At 43.2% G+C, this 16,280-nt stretch overlaps 1 protein-coding gene across 3 annotated transcripts; it reads left to right on the plus strand.

The window, feature by feature from the left end:
- The first annotated feature begins 1,387 nt into the window (after positions 1-1,387).
- pomgnt1 (protein O-linked mannose N-acetylglucosaminyltransferase 1 (beta 1,2-)) lies at positions 1,388-11,706 on the plus strand. Of its 3 annotated transcripts, none has more exons than XM_034582220.1 (22): positions 1,388-1,610; positions 1,702-1,804; positions 2,282-2,397; positions 2,514-2,579; positions 2,781-2,894; positions 3,006-3,123; positions 3,305-3,403; positions 4,275-4,402; positions 4,618-4,688; positions 5,756-5,831; positions 5,952-6,035; positions 6,770-6,811; positions 7,090-7,148; positions 7,841-7,913; positions 8,574-8,702; positions 8,807-8,932; positions 9,420-9,484; positions 9,606-9,650; positions 9,747-9,882; positions 10,037-10,146; positions 10,857-10,958; positions 11,107-11,706. In XM_034582220.1, the coding sequence occupies exons 1-21, from the start codon at positions 1,491-1,493 to the stop codon at positions 10,936-10,938; spliced, it is 1,962 nt and encodes a 653-aa protein (XP_034438111.1). In that variant the 5' UTR covers positions 1,388-1,490; the 3' UTR covers positions 10,939-10,958; positions 11,107-11,706. The 3 variants fall into 3 exon arrangements, with proteins under 3 accessions (XP_034438111.1, XP_034438112.1, XP_034438110.1); XM_034582221.1 differs by having other exon boundaries at positions 2,285-2,397; XM_034582219.1 differs by having other exon boundaries at positions 1,411-1,610; positions 10,857-10,954.
- The last annotated feature ends 4,574 nt before the right edge of the window (positions 11,707-16,280 follow it).

The following is a 16,280-nucleotide window of genomic DNA, read 5'->3' on the forward strand; positions in this document are numbered from 1 at the left end:
GGATTCTGACTTTTGTCTCCAGCAACATACGTCTGCAGGAGCACAGATAACCATCTCTCTAGATTTTTCCAAGACCTTCAAGGTTACATCCGTAGGACTATGATCTCTGTCCACACAAGCATTTGGGCTCTGATTCAGTTTTAATCCCCGTCCATACGAACACACCTGGAAACACATGTCACGTGACCACTCACACACACTGTACATACACGTGCCAGTGTACACAGGAAGTGTGGGAACAACATCAGGATTCCTCCACAAGTAAACAGTAATATTATTGTGAAATACACAATTTAACTGATCCACAGCTGTTAGCAAAGACAACATGGTCAGTAACACAGGCTCAAAATCAAAAACTAACTACACACAACACATGTAATAAACTACAAAAATCTGACAAATCATATAAAAAACAAGGTTTTATGTATATGTTATGATTTGGTGCTTAAAACTATTCATTAGTTTTTTTGTTGCCATGTATTTTGTGAAGCACTTTGTAACCTTGTTTAAATTAGTGCTATACAAATAAAGTTATTAGTATTATTACTATAAGGTGCATGTAAATAAAGACACAGCAATCCAAAATACATACAACAGGACACTGTCTCTTATTTGTCGTTGAGTGTTTGTATCCAAGATATTTTGGCTTCATTTCTCGATAGTGGGAGGAAGTGGGGCCTCATCTCCCATCTTTATTTCCACTCTATAAGTTGTATACTGATGTTTTGTATATTTTAAATAAGATAAGATGAAGAAATCATTTATTAGTTCCACACTCTGGAAATTTGCCCATGAACTATTGTGTTGGATTTCACAGTAAATAGAGTTGAAGTTCATAATGGGTGCGTGTACTTCTACTGGGAGCAGAGCTGGTTGTACAGTCTTAATAAATAACAATATAAAGTTAATAAATAAATGCATTAAAATAATAATTAAAATATTTATAATATATTGAAATAAAATGCAATAAATAATCAGAAAATGTGAAAATAAAACGTGTACTGTAGGAGGCAGTGATGAGCTCAGCACTGTTGATGCTACAACAAACCACAGAAGAAGAAGAAGGAGGAGGAGGGGCTTAGTGACGTGTTATTGTCTGCGACAGAACCGCCGTGAGTCGTCGCACAGAGGTGTAGCATGTAGCATGTAGCAGCGGGTTGACAGCAGCTCTACCGGGTTTCTCTCTGAGCTGTGACATTTAACGGCTCGTGTCCGGATCATTGAGAACTCGTGACAACCGGAAACGGAAGTTCAAGTCGCTCCGAGTCTCCCAGACACCGGCAGTTAGCTCTCGTTAGCTAAACCCGGTCGTTAGCTCCCGCTGCTGCGGTGGACGGGCTGTTTGTGGGTCTTCAGCCGGCGATGTGACGGTCCCCCCCCCCCCGTGTCCCCCCGTGTCCCCCCGTGTCCCCGGAGCTGTGCATGTCCCGGCCTCCTCCCGCAGGTGGAGGAGGGCAGGCGGAGGGTCCGCTGAGCTCAGTGTCGGGAGGATGGAGACCTGGACCCCCAACCCGCGAGCCAAGCCCTTCGTCCCGCGGCAACAGAGGAGCCTGTACCTCACCTGGAAATACAAACTGACCAACAAGAGGACGATCCGGCGCTTCTGCCAGGTCAGTGGGAAACACGCCAGGGGGGGGGGGGGTCCTGATGCTAAATGAAGGGATCACATTTCAAACAGGAGCCTGCATGTTGTGTCCTCAGGCCGCCGCTGTGCTGTTTCTGCTCATCACCGTCATCGTCAACATTAAACTGATCCTGGACACGAGACGAGTCGCGAGCGAAGATGCAGCTGCACAAGAATATGGTGAGAAACGAGTTCAGGACTCATCAGTGAACTGGGAGGTTTAAAACGTCTCTATCGTCTGTGTCGCTCTCAGGGTTATTATCTGTTGCTTCTGCCCCCCCCCCCCCCCCCCCCCCCCCCCCCCCCTCATTATCTACAGTTAATTGGATAGAGAAGTTGTTAAGCTTTTTGTTTCTCTGTTTTGCTAAGCATTATCTTATCATTTTCAAACAGTCAACAAACGGAACCCATAAGTCAGTCAGTGTTGATGTGGTCGAGCTCTGCCACTAATGAATGTATGCATATCAAACACTGCATTATTCCTCCCACCTTTTTCAGGCTTCACTAAGTCCAACCAAACCCGATGAGACCGATTACCGAGACGTCTTTAGCTTTGCTAGTTGTTCGTTATCATCAAACACGCGTTGTGTAGCCAATCCACACACCTGGAAACGTCTTGCCTGCCGAGAACCTAATTCTGGCCTTGTGCTCCTGTAGAGGACGCTGTACCCAACATGGAGACGCCACGCCGACCGGCGAGCGGACGCAAGATCCTGGACATCGAGGTGTACTCCAGCCGCTCCAAGGTCTACGTGGCGGTGGATGGAACCACGGTGAGTTTGATTGATTGTCTGACATGATCATGAAACTAATTTTAAATCAATAAATCAGGTTGGTTGAAGCTGCGTCTGTTATGTGCAGGTGAAACATGTGTGTTTGTCGCCTGCAGGTTCTGGAGGACGACATGCGGGAACAAGGCAGAGGAATCCACGTGATCGTTCTCAACCAGGCAACTGTTAGTATCTTCTGCTTTAACTTTTCTTCACATTAAATGTCAACAAATAACTTTTTCATGGATCGAAGGCTAAAAAACTTTGGGAACATCTGCTCTGTGGAGGAAAATAAAAAAACATGTAACCAAACTTTCTAATGCAAATGGTTTATAATCTGAAAGCTGCGATGACTCAGTCACTGTCTGTTGCCGTTTGTCTCTCAGGGTCACGTCATGGCCAAGAGGATATTTGACACCTACTCGCCTCACGAGGATGAAGCCATGATCCTCTTCCTCAACATGGTGACCCGAGGCCGAGTTCTCATCTTCACTATAAAGGTCAGCCGCCGCCGCCGCCGCCGCTGCTGCTGTTCCACTGAAGAACCAGTCCGGTGACAAACAAAGAACATTAATGAGGGAGTGAGGAATCGTTTGTTTTTTCATCTGCAGGACGAGGGCACGTTCCACCTGAAGGAAGCTGCTAAGAACCTGCTGAAGAGTCTCGGCAGTCAGGCGGCGCTCATCCTCAGCTGGAGGGACATGTGGACGCTGGTGGTGAAGAAAGGAGGTAGATCTACTTTTCCACATATCGTCGACAAGAAAAAAAACTGAATAAAGGCACAGTGAAGCCGGACAAGCCTGCAATAAGTTTGACCCTATTATTACTTTAATCAGCCCATTAAACTTGCTTCATCAGATGATCCATTGGGACCTGCTGGTTGAGAATTATTGTGTTTTTGTGTGTCCAGGTCAAGTTTACGGAGAGAAGCACTCCAAGTCGCCGGCTCTGTCCACCTGGGGAGACCCGGTGCTGCTGAAGACCGAGGTGCAGCTCACGGCCTCTGAAGGTGAGATACAGTTGTGATGTGTTTTTGGTTTTAAAGTCGGTGGCTGTTTTCACAGCTGTACTGAATGTTTCAGAACATTTCTGGAGGTTCTTTATGTGAGAAGGCAAGTCCTGCAGCCCCCGAATAAAACATCTGTAAAATCCTTCAAATGGAGCCCATGTGAGAAAACAGCAGGACAATGTGTGGAAGCTTCCCAGTGAGCGAGTGGACGTGTTGATGAGGTTTCTAACGTGAAACTGGAAGAACACAAATATCTCAGGATGAAGAAGAGGAGCCGTACACGTAGAAGACGAAGACGTCAACTTGGAAACACGAGGAGGTTCCAGATCTTTTGGTGATGAGGGCCGACGCCGGTGTGGATGAGCTGTAAACAACAACACTGATCTTTCCACAGCAGAGTTTATACGTCATGCCCCGCCTCCTGCTGCTCTACAGGCTCCGCCCCTCGCCTGGATGTTCCCACATGTTCCTGTTGGTGTGAACGAGTCGGACCCGGGGCCTGTACTACGAAGCGAGTTCAACATACCCTGGATATCTCGCCAAGATCTGGCTGAACTTAACCTAACAAACGCAGTCGGAGCAGGTTAGCCGTTCAGCATAAGTTACCATGGTGATTCACCCCGATAAGAAGGGAACGAGCTGCGTAGGACTGAAAACCCTGAAGTAAACCCGATAACCACAAATTCTACTCTGTAGTACAGGCCCCTGGATAATCTCCTGCTGCGTTCTGCATATGTGAAAGACGCGCCTCAATACAGCTTGATTGACCCTTTGATGGCTACAACTGGAGCAAAACGTTGGATGTTCAGATCAGAGTTGTAAAGCACTTGTTGTGAACTATGTGTTACTGATGTGTTCCTCCGTCCTGCAGAGGCAGAGTGTCATTGGGCCGGCACTGAGCTGAACAGGAGGAGGAAGCTCTTCTGCAGCAAAGTGGAAGGATACGGCAGCATCTGCAGCTGCAAGGACCCGGCACCCATAGAGTTCAACCCCGACCCTGTAAGATGCACAATGAGACTTTTCACTGTTTGGTTGATTTCACTGCTTTTACAGTGAGTGAGAACAATCCTAGTTTTAAACAGCCATTCACTACGACTTTAAATCTTCCTATGTAATGCAATTTGAATTTAGATAATTTATTATTTTTAATATTCAAATTTTATTCCTATATTCATTTTCAGTTTAGACTCACTTTGTTTTCGTTCTCCCTCCAGTTCCCCAACAGCAACGTCTTGAGTGTCCCTGTGGCCGTGATCGCAGGGAACAGACCCAACTATCTCTACCGGTAAGATCGTAACACTCACCGGCTCTAAACGATGTTCATGCTTTATTTGTTCTTTTCTGTGAAAACATTTGATAAAGAAACTTTCAGAAAGTCAAATCAAGGGATTTGTGTTTCAGCCGCTTGATCCTTTGAACCTCTGGTAGTTTGTAGGAGTTTTTGCTCTTTTTACATTTCTACTCGCGGAGACAGATTTTTACTGAAAATATAAAATCCTGCATGAAATCAACTATCATGGCTGGAAGTAGAAAAACTCAAATAAATCGATTGTGGCGGTAAACACAGTTGTAATGCCATCAATCATTCAAACGAAAGAAAGATAATAAGGTAAAAAAGATTTTATCTATCGTTCATAGAAGAAATTCTAAATTAACAGTAACAAGGGGAAAATGTCGTAAGAAATTAAAAACAATAGAACAGAATCTCAAATTACTAAGGAAGTACAGATACATGATGAGGCTTTTTTATAAATATGCAATATAAAGATAAAAATGTGTAATTGACAAACACACTTAATAGATTTTCTCTTTAATTTTGCAAACAGTGAAAAAATTAATCAATTTATATTCAGTATTTTCCATGTGCCCACACCTGTCACCAGTAATAAACCAGTTCCCCATTTTAGAGATGCAGTAACAACACAACATAATAAGATACGTTTCAAAAGAGACGTGTAGAATAAATCAATTCTTCATTATTGATATCAATGTAAGTCTTTGATTTGTACTCATCCCTTAAAAAAACATTTGTTCTGATTTGTTATTTATAGATAAACTGCATTTCTGCATCTGAGCTTTACTCTCAAACAAAAGCAGTTAAACGGGACCAACTGGCAGTAAATCCTCCTGTTAGTGAATTAGTTGCTGCGTTTTAAATGGATGGTTGAGAAAATGACCTTGTTGATGAGCTGAGAGCAGCAATAAGATGCTGTCGTCAAAGCAGAAGAAAGATGGTGGCCCCTCCCCTCTTGTGGAATTAGAACAAATCATAACGTCAGTGACACAGAAACAAATGAGTCGTTCCTCTGTTGAGCTTTGAACCAGATTACATTCAGCCGTGGTGTTTTTCAGAATGCTGAGGTCACTTCTCTCAGCTCACGGTGTCAACCCACAGATGATCACCGTCTTCATCGATGGATATTATGAGGTAATAGTTCTGTTTCCTGTTTGACGGTGAGGTTTAGATTTACATTTCGTGCGGTTCAGTTGCAAGTTTCTTTCAACATTTTAAAGTAAATGAAGGCTGTGTTGTTTGTGTGTGTCTCAGGAGCCCATGGATGTTGTCGAGCTGTTTGGACTGAAAGGAGTTCAACACACACCCATCAGCATCAAGAACGCCAGAGTATCACAGGTGAACCTTTCACGCCTTCACAAGGGACAACTCCAGATTTTATATTTTCCACTTTATCACCTGTTCTGTCATGAAACTACTTCAGGCTGATTTAAAGTTTTCAGCCTCGAGTCATTAAAGTAACTGAGGCTACGTCCACACCCATGTTTTTATTTTATAACCAATATGATTGTTTGAGCTTTGTATTTGAAAATTTGAAAACACACATCATACGACCATTTACTCATTCGTGTGCGTGCCAGGATCTAAACAGGAAGCAGATTGTCTACTCAGCAGTTGGTTGCTTAGTTACAGAAAATACTACGAACGAGGAACATGGTGAAAATTCACAGTGAGCGGGTGGACGTGTTGATGAGGTTTCTAACACGTGACGGACGTGAAGCCATTTGTGATATTATGAGAAGTGTCGTAAATTCAGATTGTGATGAAACTGCAGCTGCCACAGTCTCTGTAATTCATGAGAAACGCTGTGTTACCGGTCAAAGGGTCATAACTGATGAGGTCGAGTCAGGAAGAGAACGCGAGGTGACTGATATTGTTTTCAAAAGTTTCCATTTCTGTCAGTCCAGAAGTCCCCGAAAACTAAAACATGTCCATCGGTGTTTGGACAAGTCTTTGAGGGGCTTGAGAACGAGGGAGCGGTGTAGATGCCAGGCGAGAAAGGGATTCTAGTTCTAAAACCAAAGTGTGGATCTGAGATCTGAAGCATCTTTTGTCTCTTCTCTCTGTCGCAGCACTACAAGGCCAGTCTGACTGCAACCTTCAACCTTCACCCAGTGAGTCGCTCTCCCTCAGGTTTTAAAGACTAACGAGGAAGAGATACTGATGCTCGTCATGTTGAGCTGTAACATGTTTGATATTTAACTGAATGAAGCTCAGCATTTCAATATCAAACATTTAAAATGAGGCTGTTTTTCTAGCTCTTTAACAACAGCTTTTTGACTTTATCGTTTTATCATCTATTAATTACTTATAAGGATCATGTATCAGTTTTCTTGTGAGCTTCAGTAAATATTAAATTAGCACTGACGCAGCATGTGTATGTTTTTATCAGGAGGCTAATTACGCCATTGTTCTGGAAGAAGACCTGGACGTCTCCATCGACTTCTTCAGGTATATTTCTCCACTTTTCACAACTGTAACTGATGAATTCACAGAAAAGGAATCAATTGATTGTCTATTGTCTCATTATTCAAGACAAAACCACTGACGTTTGTGGACAGACGGTTCTCAAATGTGAAGACTTTGGACTGATATTTTGATATTTTACCCTCCCTCCTGCAGGAGTCACCCCTAGATGGCAGTAGATCCACAGTGTTAGAGGTTTCAGATTTCTTTTGTTGTGGTGTTGTGTGTTTGCTGCTGTAAAAGCTGCAGCTCTGAGCCGTCGGCTCTAATAAACAAGCATCAGACAGGTTTTTATTTCATGTTCACAGCTGTACACCAAAGCTTTTCCACCACGTGAGTCCTCATAACGTCGACAGCTCCTCTGGTTCAGGAAGCCGGGGATCATGGGTAATGTCCGCTGTTCAGTTGTGTCTCAGCTCAAGGAGTGGGACTACACCTTCAGAGCCACGTGTGGCTGAAGAGGGCGCTGTTGCTCAATAGTGTTGCTTTAAGTTTCCTGCACTCAACAAACCTTTCTATCTTCACTCATCCAAAAACTGCTCCTATCATTTAAAAAAGTTAAAATCGGTCCTGGAGTTTACGATCACGGTCCTTTTACTATAAAAGGCATTTGTTGTTGTTGACATTGATGCAGCAGTTTGTGTCTGTTCTCACATCCCTGTTTGTTTTTCTTGCAGTTTTCTGAGTCAGACCGTCCACCTGCTGGATGAGGACGACAGTCTGTACTGCATCTCCGCCTGGAACGACCAGGTGAGTGCAGACTGCTTCACCTGCTTCACCTCCTTCACCTGCTTCACCTCCTTCACCTCCTTCACCTGCTTCACCTCCTTCACCTCCTTCACCTGCTTCACCAGCTTCACCTCCTTCACCTGCTTCACCTCCTTCACCTGCTTCACCTCCTTCACCTGCTTCACCTGCTTCACCTCCTTCACCTGCTTCACCTCCTTCACCTGCTTCACCCGGCCTCCTCCTCTTCTTCATGTTTTAGACTCGCAGCCTCGTTCACACTAAATCTCTGTTGTTGTAATTACGCGATTATTTACAGGACTTTAGTTTCATCCACCTGTAAATGAATAAGTAAGAACCTCACAGTCATGTTTTCAAAAGCAGCATCAGGTGGAGAAATGATTGTGTTACAGTTGAAATGTGGGTTTGAGGGTGTTTAGCTGTTAGCAGTTGTGTAGCTGACGTCTGAATGTCTGAACACAAGCGTCTTGAACAATAGAGCATGTGATGAGCTGACTTATCGGTTTTCTTTTTCCCCAGAGGGTGAAACCTAACATTGTCCACAGAGGGGGGGGCAGCACAGGATGCTTTTCTTCTTCTGTTTTTAAATAAAGAGCAGTCTTTTTCCTGAAGACACGCATCACTGAGAGCTTCTGTTGTTGTTGTTGTTGTTGTTGTTTTCAGGGCTACGAACACACAGCGGAGGACCCGGCTCTGCTCTACAGAGTGGAGAGCATGCCCGGCCTCGGCTGGGTGCTGAAGAAAAGCCTCTACAAGGATGAACTGGAGCCAAAATGGCCGACACCTGAGAAGGTGCAGAATTTATCTTTAAATAAAGAGCTTCTCCATGTATTTCATTAGCTGTGTGTGAGTTTGTGTGGAAGTTGATATGAACTGTGTGTGTTTGTGTCTTGCAGCTGTGGGACTGGGATATGTGGATGCGGATGCCGGAGCAGAGGAAAGGCCGAGAGTGCATCATCCCTGACGTGTCCCGCTCCTACCACTTCGGCATCATCGGCCTCAACATGAACGGATACTTCCACGTAAGCACGAAAAGAAAAGTGTCAAGTAAAGTCTCAATAATTCCAGAAAAACCTTAAATCTTTTTATAATGAAAACAATATATTTAAGCTGAGCTCAGACTACTGGAATCTTTAGACCGATTTTATTCAGATTCGGCAACTGAGAATCTGAGGAGAAATCTGTTCTGGAACCTTGGTTCTAGTACTTTCAGATTTGAAGCACAACAACAACGAGCCCAGTAGAAGTGTTAATAACATGACAGTCAACATCCAGGTTCACTGATCTTAATCCTGAGTTCAGTCGTGTTATAGGCTGAGTTTTGATTTACTTTATCTCAACATTCATGGTGAAATTCTCTCTGAAGATATTTACTTTTCTCAGCTGAACATGACGCGGACATATCTTCTTCTTCTTGTTGTAAAATCAGGGGATTTTATTTATTTCTGATTTGTTTCTCATCCTTTTGCCTGATTGTGTTGTTCTCTCTGCGTCTTCTCTGTCGTACAGGAGGTTTATTTTAAGAAACACAAGTTCAACACTGTTCCCAACGTGCAGCTGAAGAACATTGACGGGTGTGTACGTGCAGGATGTGGACTCATGCTGGTTTTTCACACCATGAGCTCTCGAATATTATCTGAAAACAAATTTAAACAGTAAAAGTCCTAATGGATTGTTTTCACTTTTTCTTCACAGCTTAAAGAAAGATGCGTATGAAGTGGAAATCCTGAATCTGTTGAAGTGAGAGAGACTTAATGTTCTGAGTCTGTAGATGTTTACGATTGATTAAAAAACTACAGTAATGGAGGATGTTTGTAATTGTGTGTGTGATTTCAGGGAAGCGGAGGTGCTGGACCACACTAAGAACCCGTGCGAGGACTCGTTCCTTCCGGACTCTGAGGGGAAGGTCTACGTCATGTTCATTAAGATGGAGTCGGAGACGGACACGTCCACGTGGACCGAACTAGCCAAGGTACACGCTCCTGGTGGTCGGGATGTTTCACGGTTTGAATGAAGAGCTGTGTTGTTGCAGTGTAAATTATAGATTTATTCAGACATGTTTCGTGCTGATGAGATTAATCCTCGTAAGGAACCGGATGATGTAGAACGTTCTGTCGTCTGTTCAGTGCCTCCATGTTTGGGACCTGGATGTACGAGGAAACCACAGAGGCATGTGGCGGCTCTTCAGGAAAAGGAATCATGTCCTGGTGGTGGCCGTGCCAATCTCTCCATACTCGTGAGTAACGCTTTCATTATACTTTGTGACTGCACCGACCGTACCATGTTCAAAACTCTAATCAAAACTCACCTTTTTAGAATTTCTTTTAATGATATGTGCTCTGTTTATATTGTGCTACTTTTTATGCTAAACTTTTAATGTTGTAAAGTGTCTTTGAGTATCATGAAAAGCACTCTATGAATAAAATGTAATATTATTATTAGATACCAAACTCTTAAATTACATCAGTCCTACAGAGAACAGCTTCCTGGGTTCCCGTCCAGACGTTCTCCCCTTTGCACACAGTCCGGTCAATAAAGACCATAGTGTCAAAAATATGAAGAAGGAAATGATTTAGACATTTTAATTATAAAACAACAACAGTAAAGAAGATCTGTGTGATGGTTGCTAGCGTCAGAGAAACCGAACCCTCTGTGGACGATGAAGCTTCAGGTGATTAATAAGCTCATTGGGTTAATTTGCTGTTGAAGATAATTGTGTCTGTTGACGTTAGCTTAGCATCTTCACTAGCATCCGTCACAACAACAAATGGCTCGAGGCCCAAACCAGAAACACTCTGTACAAATATACGTGTCTGTTACACCGATGGTAACAAATAACCATAACCCATAACAAGCCCCTCCCCTCAGCACCAAATACAAGTGTGTCCCAATCTCACGATCTTCCTGTCCACTGTCTGTCTCTGTCCGTCTTTCTGTCACCACCAGTGTGAAGAAACCAGCCAGTGTCACCCCCATTCACTTAGAGCCTCCGCCCAAAGAAGAGGGAGCACCGGTGGAGCAGATGTAGACACACACACACACACACACACACACACACACACACACACACACACACACACACACACACACACACACACACACACACACACACACACACACACACACACACACACACACACACACACACACACACACACACACACACACACACACACACACACACACACACAACACAACACACACTCCAGCCTGGGCCTTAACACTTCTTCTTCTCTCCACTGAACCACCTGCGAGCCACAACTACAGAAACTGACTTTCTCTCAGTGTTGAACTTCTGCACAAGAGGACACTGGGAAATGGAGTCCTATATTTTGAACTTTTTTCTTTCTTTTTTTAAACAAAGAGGGATTAACACTACAAACTGCACAACCCGTGCTCCATGGCTCAAGGGGGAGCATCAACACTGAACCAGTCTTCGTGAAACGTGACTTTACAACCAAAATATGACTGTTTTTCTCTGTTTCCGTGACAACAAGGTTGTACGGCGCAGCGTTTGATTTTAGTTCAAGAATTTGTAACTTTATAAAACGAACGGTACAAATGAGACAAACCCACTCACGAGTTTCTCAGTTTGTGTTTGTCCATCTTGTACATGTGTTATAACTTATCTCTATTTATTTTACGTCAGTCCGAACAACTTCAGTGGTTTATTTGCCTTTTTTAAAAAAGAAAATCCACTTTTATCGAGATCAGTGAGTTTTTTAAGAGCCTAACGTTTACAGATGATGAAATAATAATAATGTACATACCTGCCTATATATATATTTTTGGATGAAATATTCAAAGGATCAACATATTTTTCAGCATTAGATTTTGCGTTTGAGTGAAAGATAACAGCCCTGTGGGTTTGTGTGATAGTTGAAGGTCAGTTTGCCTCGGATCAAACTTTGTGAGGAAACTCGGAGACGTGAGGAAACATTAACACAGCAGAAAGAGAAATGCTCTGATTAATGATGTGTTATCACAAAACTGATTTATTCAGTTTTAAACATCCGTCAACAAAATGCTTCATGTGAGGAGTTTCCAATTTAAAGTCAACCTGCTTTGCGACGACATTATAGTGTTGAAACTATTTTATTCATTACGTTTTTACTGCAGCTCCATCTCAGTACGATGTTGTGTAACTACGACGAAATGAATGCCTGTGAATCTTTCTTTTAATTCTGTTTTTAATGCAGCTCGATCAGTATTAGTAAGAAACGCTGTTTGATTTTTGAATTGTCTCATTCAGTGAGTTGACTTATTTCATCAATATTCGTGTTCTGGAAGTGAAGAAACGGAATCGCTGTGTTTTCCTGTTCACTGTCGTGGTTCATGTGCTTTTCTCTGTTGAGAGGGAAACCAAGTCATTGTCTCCTCAGTGTCACAGCTCATTCTGTTTGATGCATCATTTTAAAATACTGAACACGTGAGTGAGGCTGACGATCCGTGGACAAACTGTACGTTTAAGAGTTTGACGTGTGTGAGTTTCCTTAACTTTTATCATGGAGCTGAATAAAGTTGTGTTTCTATTTAAACTTTGGTTTCGTGCTTCTTCTTCTTTTCAGAGGCTGCATCGCATGTTTTTAATGTAATTCAAATCAGAAGGTTTTATTATTGTATATTATTCGTGGAATAAGCTTGGAGCCATTGTTATTCTTGGCTCGGGGGTTTTCTACTGTACTGGGGCCTTGTGCTGCTGCAGATTTCCCCGGGGAGCATCAGGCAAAGCAACGGTGAGAGGAAACGCCAGCAGCGAGGGAAATGTATGCAAATCCTCAGAGCACGGTGGATTTCTGCAGCCGCTGCGGTTGACCAAGGTCAAATGTGGCTTCCTGTCCTCTGAGCTCTGAGACGGCTGAAACTAAACTTCTAAACGACCTCATCATCCACAGTTCAGAGACGTCCCCGTCCTCTCCTGTCCCTCAACTGTCTCTCTCTCACACACACACACACACACACACACCTTGACCTGCTGGCTGAGACAGACGTTGAAAATCATGGGACGACCGAGGTCTTCACCGACCGGAAACACTGGCGGCAAGAAGCCTCAACTTTATACGACATTTCTGTTGAAGCGTGTTTTACAGGAGTCGTAGCTCATAGCTACACAATGTAGATAACTTAGCTTCAGCAGCTAATTGGTATGTTGTGTGTGTGGGGGGGGGGGTCTGTAGTTGTGGGGATAAATGTGAATGGTTTTGTGTCTGCGCTCTGTGACTGACAGGCGACCTGTCCAGTCTGTTCCCTCTCCGAGTTATGAAGTGCAATTATCGTCTCAGCACGGTTAACGAGTTTGTTCATTCCGACTGGAAACGGCTCAGGGAGCATGAATTCTATATTCATCTCATCAACTGGCACCGAACTAGTTTCCATGAAGTCAGTCGTGTGTGTGTTTATGAATCTGTCCGTTCGCCAAATATCTGCATCAGGTCTAATTAAGATCAATGTTCAGGTCTGTTTACTCATGATGGAGCAACGTGAAGTCGTTCTTATTGTGTGTGTGTATTGCACATCAGGCATTATTTTCATTGTGTACAACACACACACACACACACACACACACTTGTCCGTTACCACCAGCTCCGAACCTGGTCATTTGTGCCTGTCAATCAGAAGTCAGTGGTTCGTATCGGCGTGCATGTGTTTGCCGCCTTTGAATGTCATTTTTGACCTATTGAGCATTCTGATGAGCCGAGTTCAGAAGCTGACGACTGCCACGTAGATGGAATATTGATTGTGGTTGTGTGTGTGTCTGTGTGCGTGTGTGTGCTCGGGGTTATTGTTGAGCTCGGCAGCACTGGGATGATGACAGATTTAACTCTAAATGCCTCGCAGGTTTATAATTAGATGGAAGAGCGAACATTGTTTGTCTTCTTGCTGCCGTTCACTCGTCTGTTTCCTACGAGCCGCTCACGAGATGTTCTCCTTACAAACTCCGCTTCTCTCTCGCAGCGGCGTTGTTCTTGTCAGAGGAAGAGGAACTGGCCGACTACAGGCGTCTAATCTTCCCTTCGTAAGAACGATGAATGAGAAAGTAGTTTTTAATCAAATCAATAATTTCCAGCAGACTAATGACATCCTGAATGGGTTTTAATCAGGTTTCCTCCCACATCATAGCACTGAAATTGCTCTTATAAAGATTTTAAATCATATTTGCCTGAGTAATGACATGAGGAGTCTACGGGCCACAATATAATTGCTATTAACAAGATGGCTGCTTCACATAACCTGCATCGGTTTAGTGCATAGGTTGTGCACATCCTCAGAAATGATTACAATGCAGTACCCACATAATAGGTCGGGGTTGTAGTGAGTTCTCGTCTCCGGGGGCAAAGTCCTCAGCGATAGAAATGATGGAGCTTTTTTCTGTCTTGATTTCAACATTAGCCAAATGTTTATCTCCTCGACTGTTTATGTATGTTTCCCTCCCGCAAATCCGCAAGGAGCAGATGGAGTACGCTTACAGAGGGGAGTGTTTTAAAATCTTTAGTCTGAGTTCTGTAGTGCGCCCTCTGCTGTCGGTGTCCAGCAACACACGTAGCACATACCACAACGAACCATAACGTTTACGATGCAGCCGGTTAACTGAACAGACCCACCCTGGTGTTACTGGATCTGAAAGAACTCTCATCACTTATGGAGTCCCACAAGGGTCGATTCTTGGGCCCCTCCTATTTAACCTTCTAATTGCATATCTATGCAGATGACACCCAGATCTATAGCATGTCACCACTTTGGTACTTTACCCTCGCCGTGTCTGACGTGTCAGTTTTACTTTGTCGTTTTAACAACTGCTGCTTAATATCAACACTTCCTGTAGGTCTTTCACAATAAAAGCCTCAGGGTAGTTTCACAGGAACTCCTCTTGCCTTATTACTATGATTTTATCCTTCTGTTGCATTATATTATCTTTATTTATTCACCTAGAATTTATATATTTTCCTTTTTCATAACTCGTTCATCTTTTCCCTTCACACACACACACACACCCCCTCTCTCCCCCCCCCCCCCCCCCCCCCCAGCACAGGACGTGCACCACCTACAAACACAATGAAGCCGACATCACAGACACACACACACACACACCACAATTTATCATCACACTTTATGCACGTCATGGTCTCACTGTGAACATATGAACTGTGCCTGTGGTTCTTCTGCTGTTGTCGCCTCTTTATTATGTGTCAAGTCTTTTGTTGTCACATTGTGTTAATAAAACGGAAGAAGAATAATCTCAGGAGTAAAAACGAGCGACTACGAAAAAATGTATCTGTTTCCAGCAGAGAAAATAAATGTAATTGAAAGATTTTAACAACAAATTGAAATCAATAAAAAAAACATGAGAGCACTTTTTGTGTTTGGACTTTTACATGATTTAAATGTTAACACAACCTCAGATCTGATTTGCATCAACAGTGTTGAGCCTATTTACTTATTTTCTTACGTTAATTAAATTTCAGACTGAAAAATGTATTTGGACCATGTAGCAAAATCACATGTTCGCTGAGAAGAAAGAATCTACTGCTTGTTTTAAATGAAACGACAAATAGTCTTTAATAATTTAGAAAAGCTCAAACCTCCACCAAGGCTGATTTACCCGTTAATTACCATATTTCTTATAAATGTACTGACGTCAGAAACATAAACTATACACACAGACATTCACCGGTCACCTTATGAAAGCACATTTAAATTCACTCGATCCAGATCTTTAATTTCAGCGCACTCGTAGATATCCGTCCTCAATGTTAAAGAAAGTGTGAAAAATACTTCCTGGATCTGCTCCTTTAATGGAATCAACTCCAAAACCTTATGATTTCCTACGATCTATGATCCTACGAACAAAAAACCCAAACGAACGCAGACGAGACGTTGTTGGATGTAATAAACTAAATGAAGCTGATCTAATCATGTTTAATAGAAACACTATTATTCAATATCCTCAGATGCTTTAGCAGCAGCAGTTTTTCTCTCGTTATTTCTTTGTGTGTTTTCTTTCTTAATCTCTCTCCTCTTGTTGACCTTTCAAAATAAAATGAGCTTCATTAGCAGGGCGCAGCTTCCCTCTCGTTGAACAGAAGCAGGTGAATGAAGCCTCGAGCCGCTGGTGGATGATCAGCGATGAAAGAAGTAATTCAGCAGCGACAGATAACCTGCGGAACAAAGCAGCGCCGCCGTCTGTGCTCGGGCCTTTTATTGGTCAATATTTACTCAGCCCTGTGTCACAATGAGTGTAATCTCAGGGCAGGAGATGGAACAGGGCTGAATAATAAACAGGACAAAGGACGGAGCTCCGCTGCCTCCTTCCACACGGGAGCTCCACCGTAGAGAGGAATACATGAAACAATGTAAGAGGGGGAACAGTGG

This window comes from Hippoglossus hippoglossus, chromosome 4, assembly GCF_009819705.1.
Source record: "Hippoglossus hippoglossus isolate fHipHip1 chromosome 4, fHipHip1.pri, whole genome shotgun sequence".
NCBI classification, from domain to species: domain Eukaryota; kingdom Metazoa; phylum Chordata; class Actinopteri; order Pleuronectiformes; family Pleuronectidae; genus Hippoglossus; species Hippoglossus hippoglossus.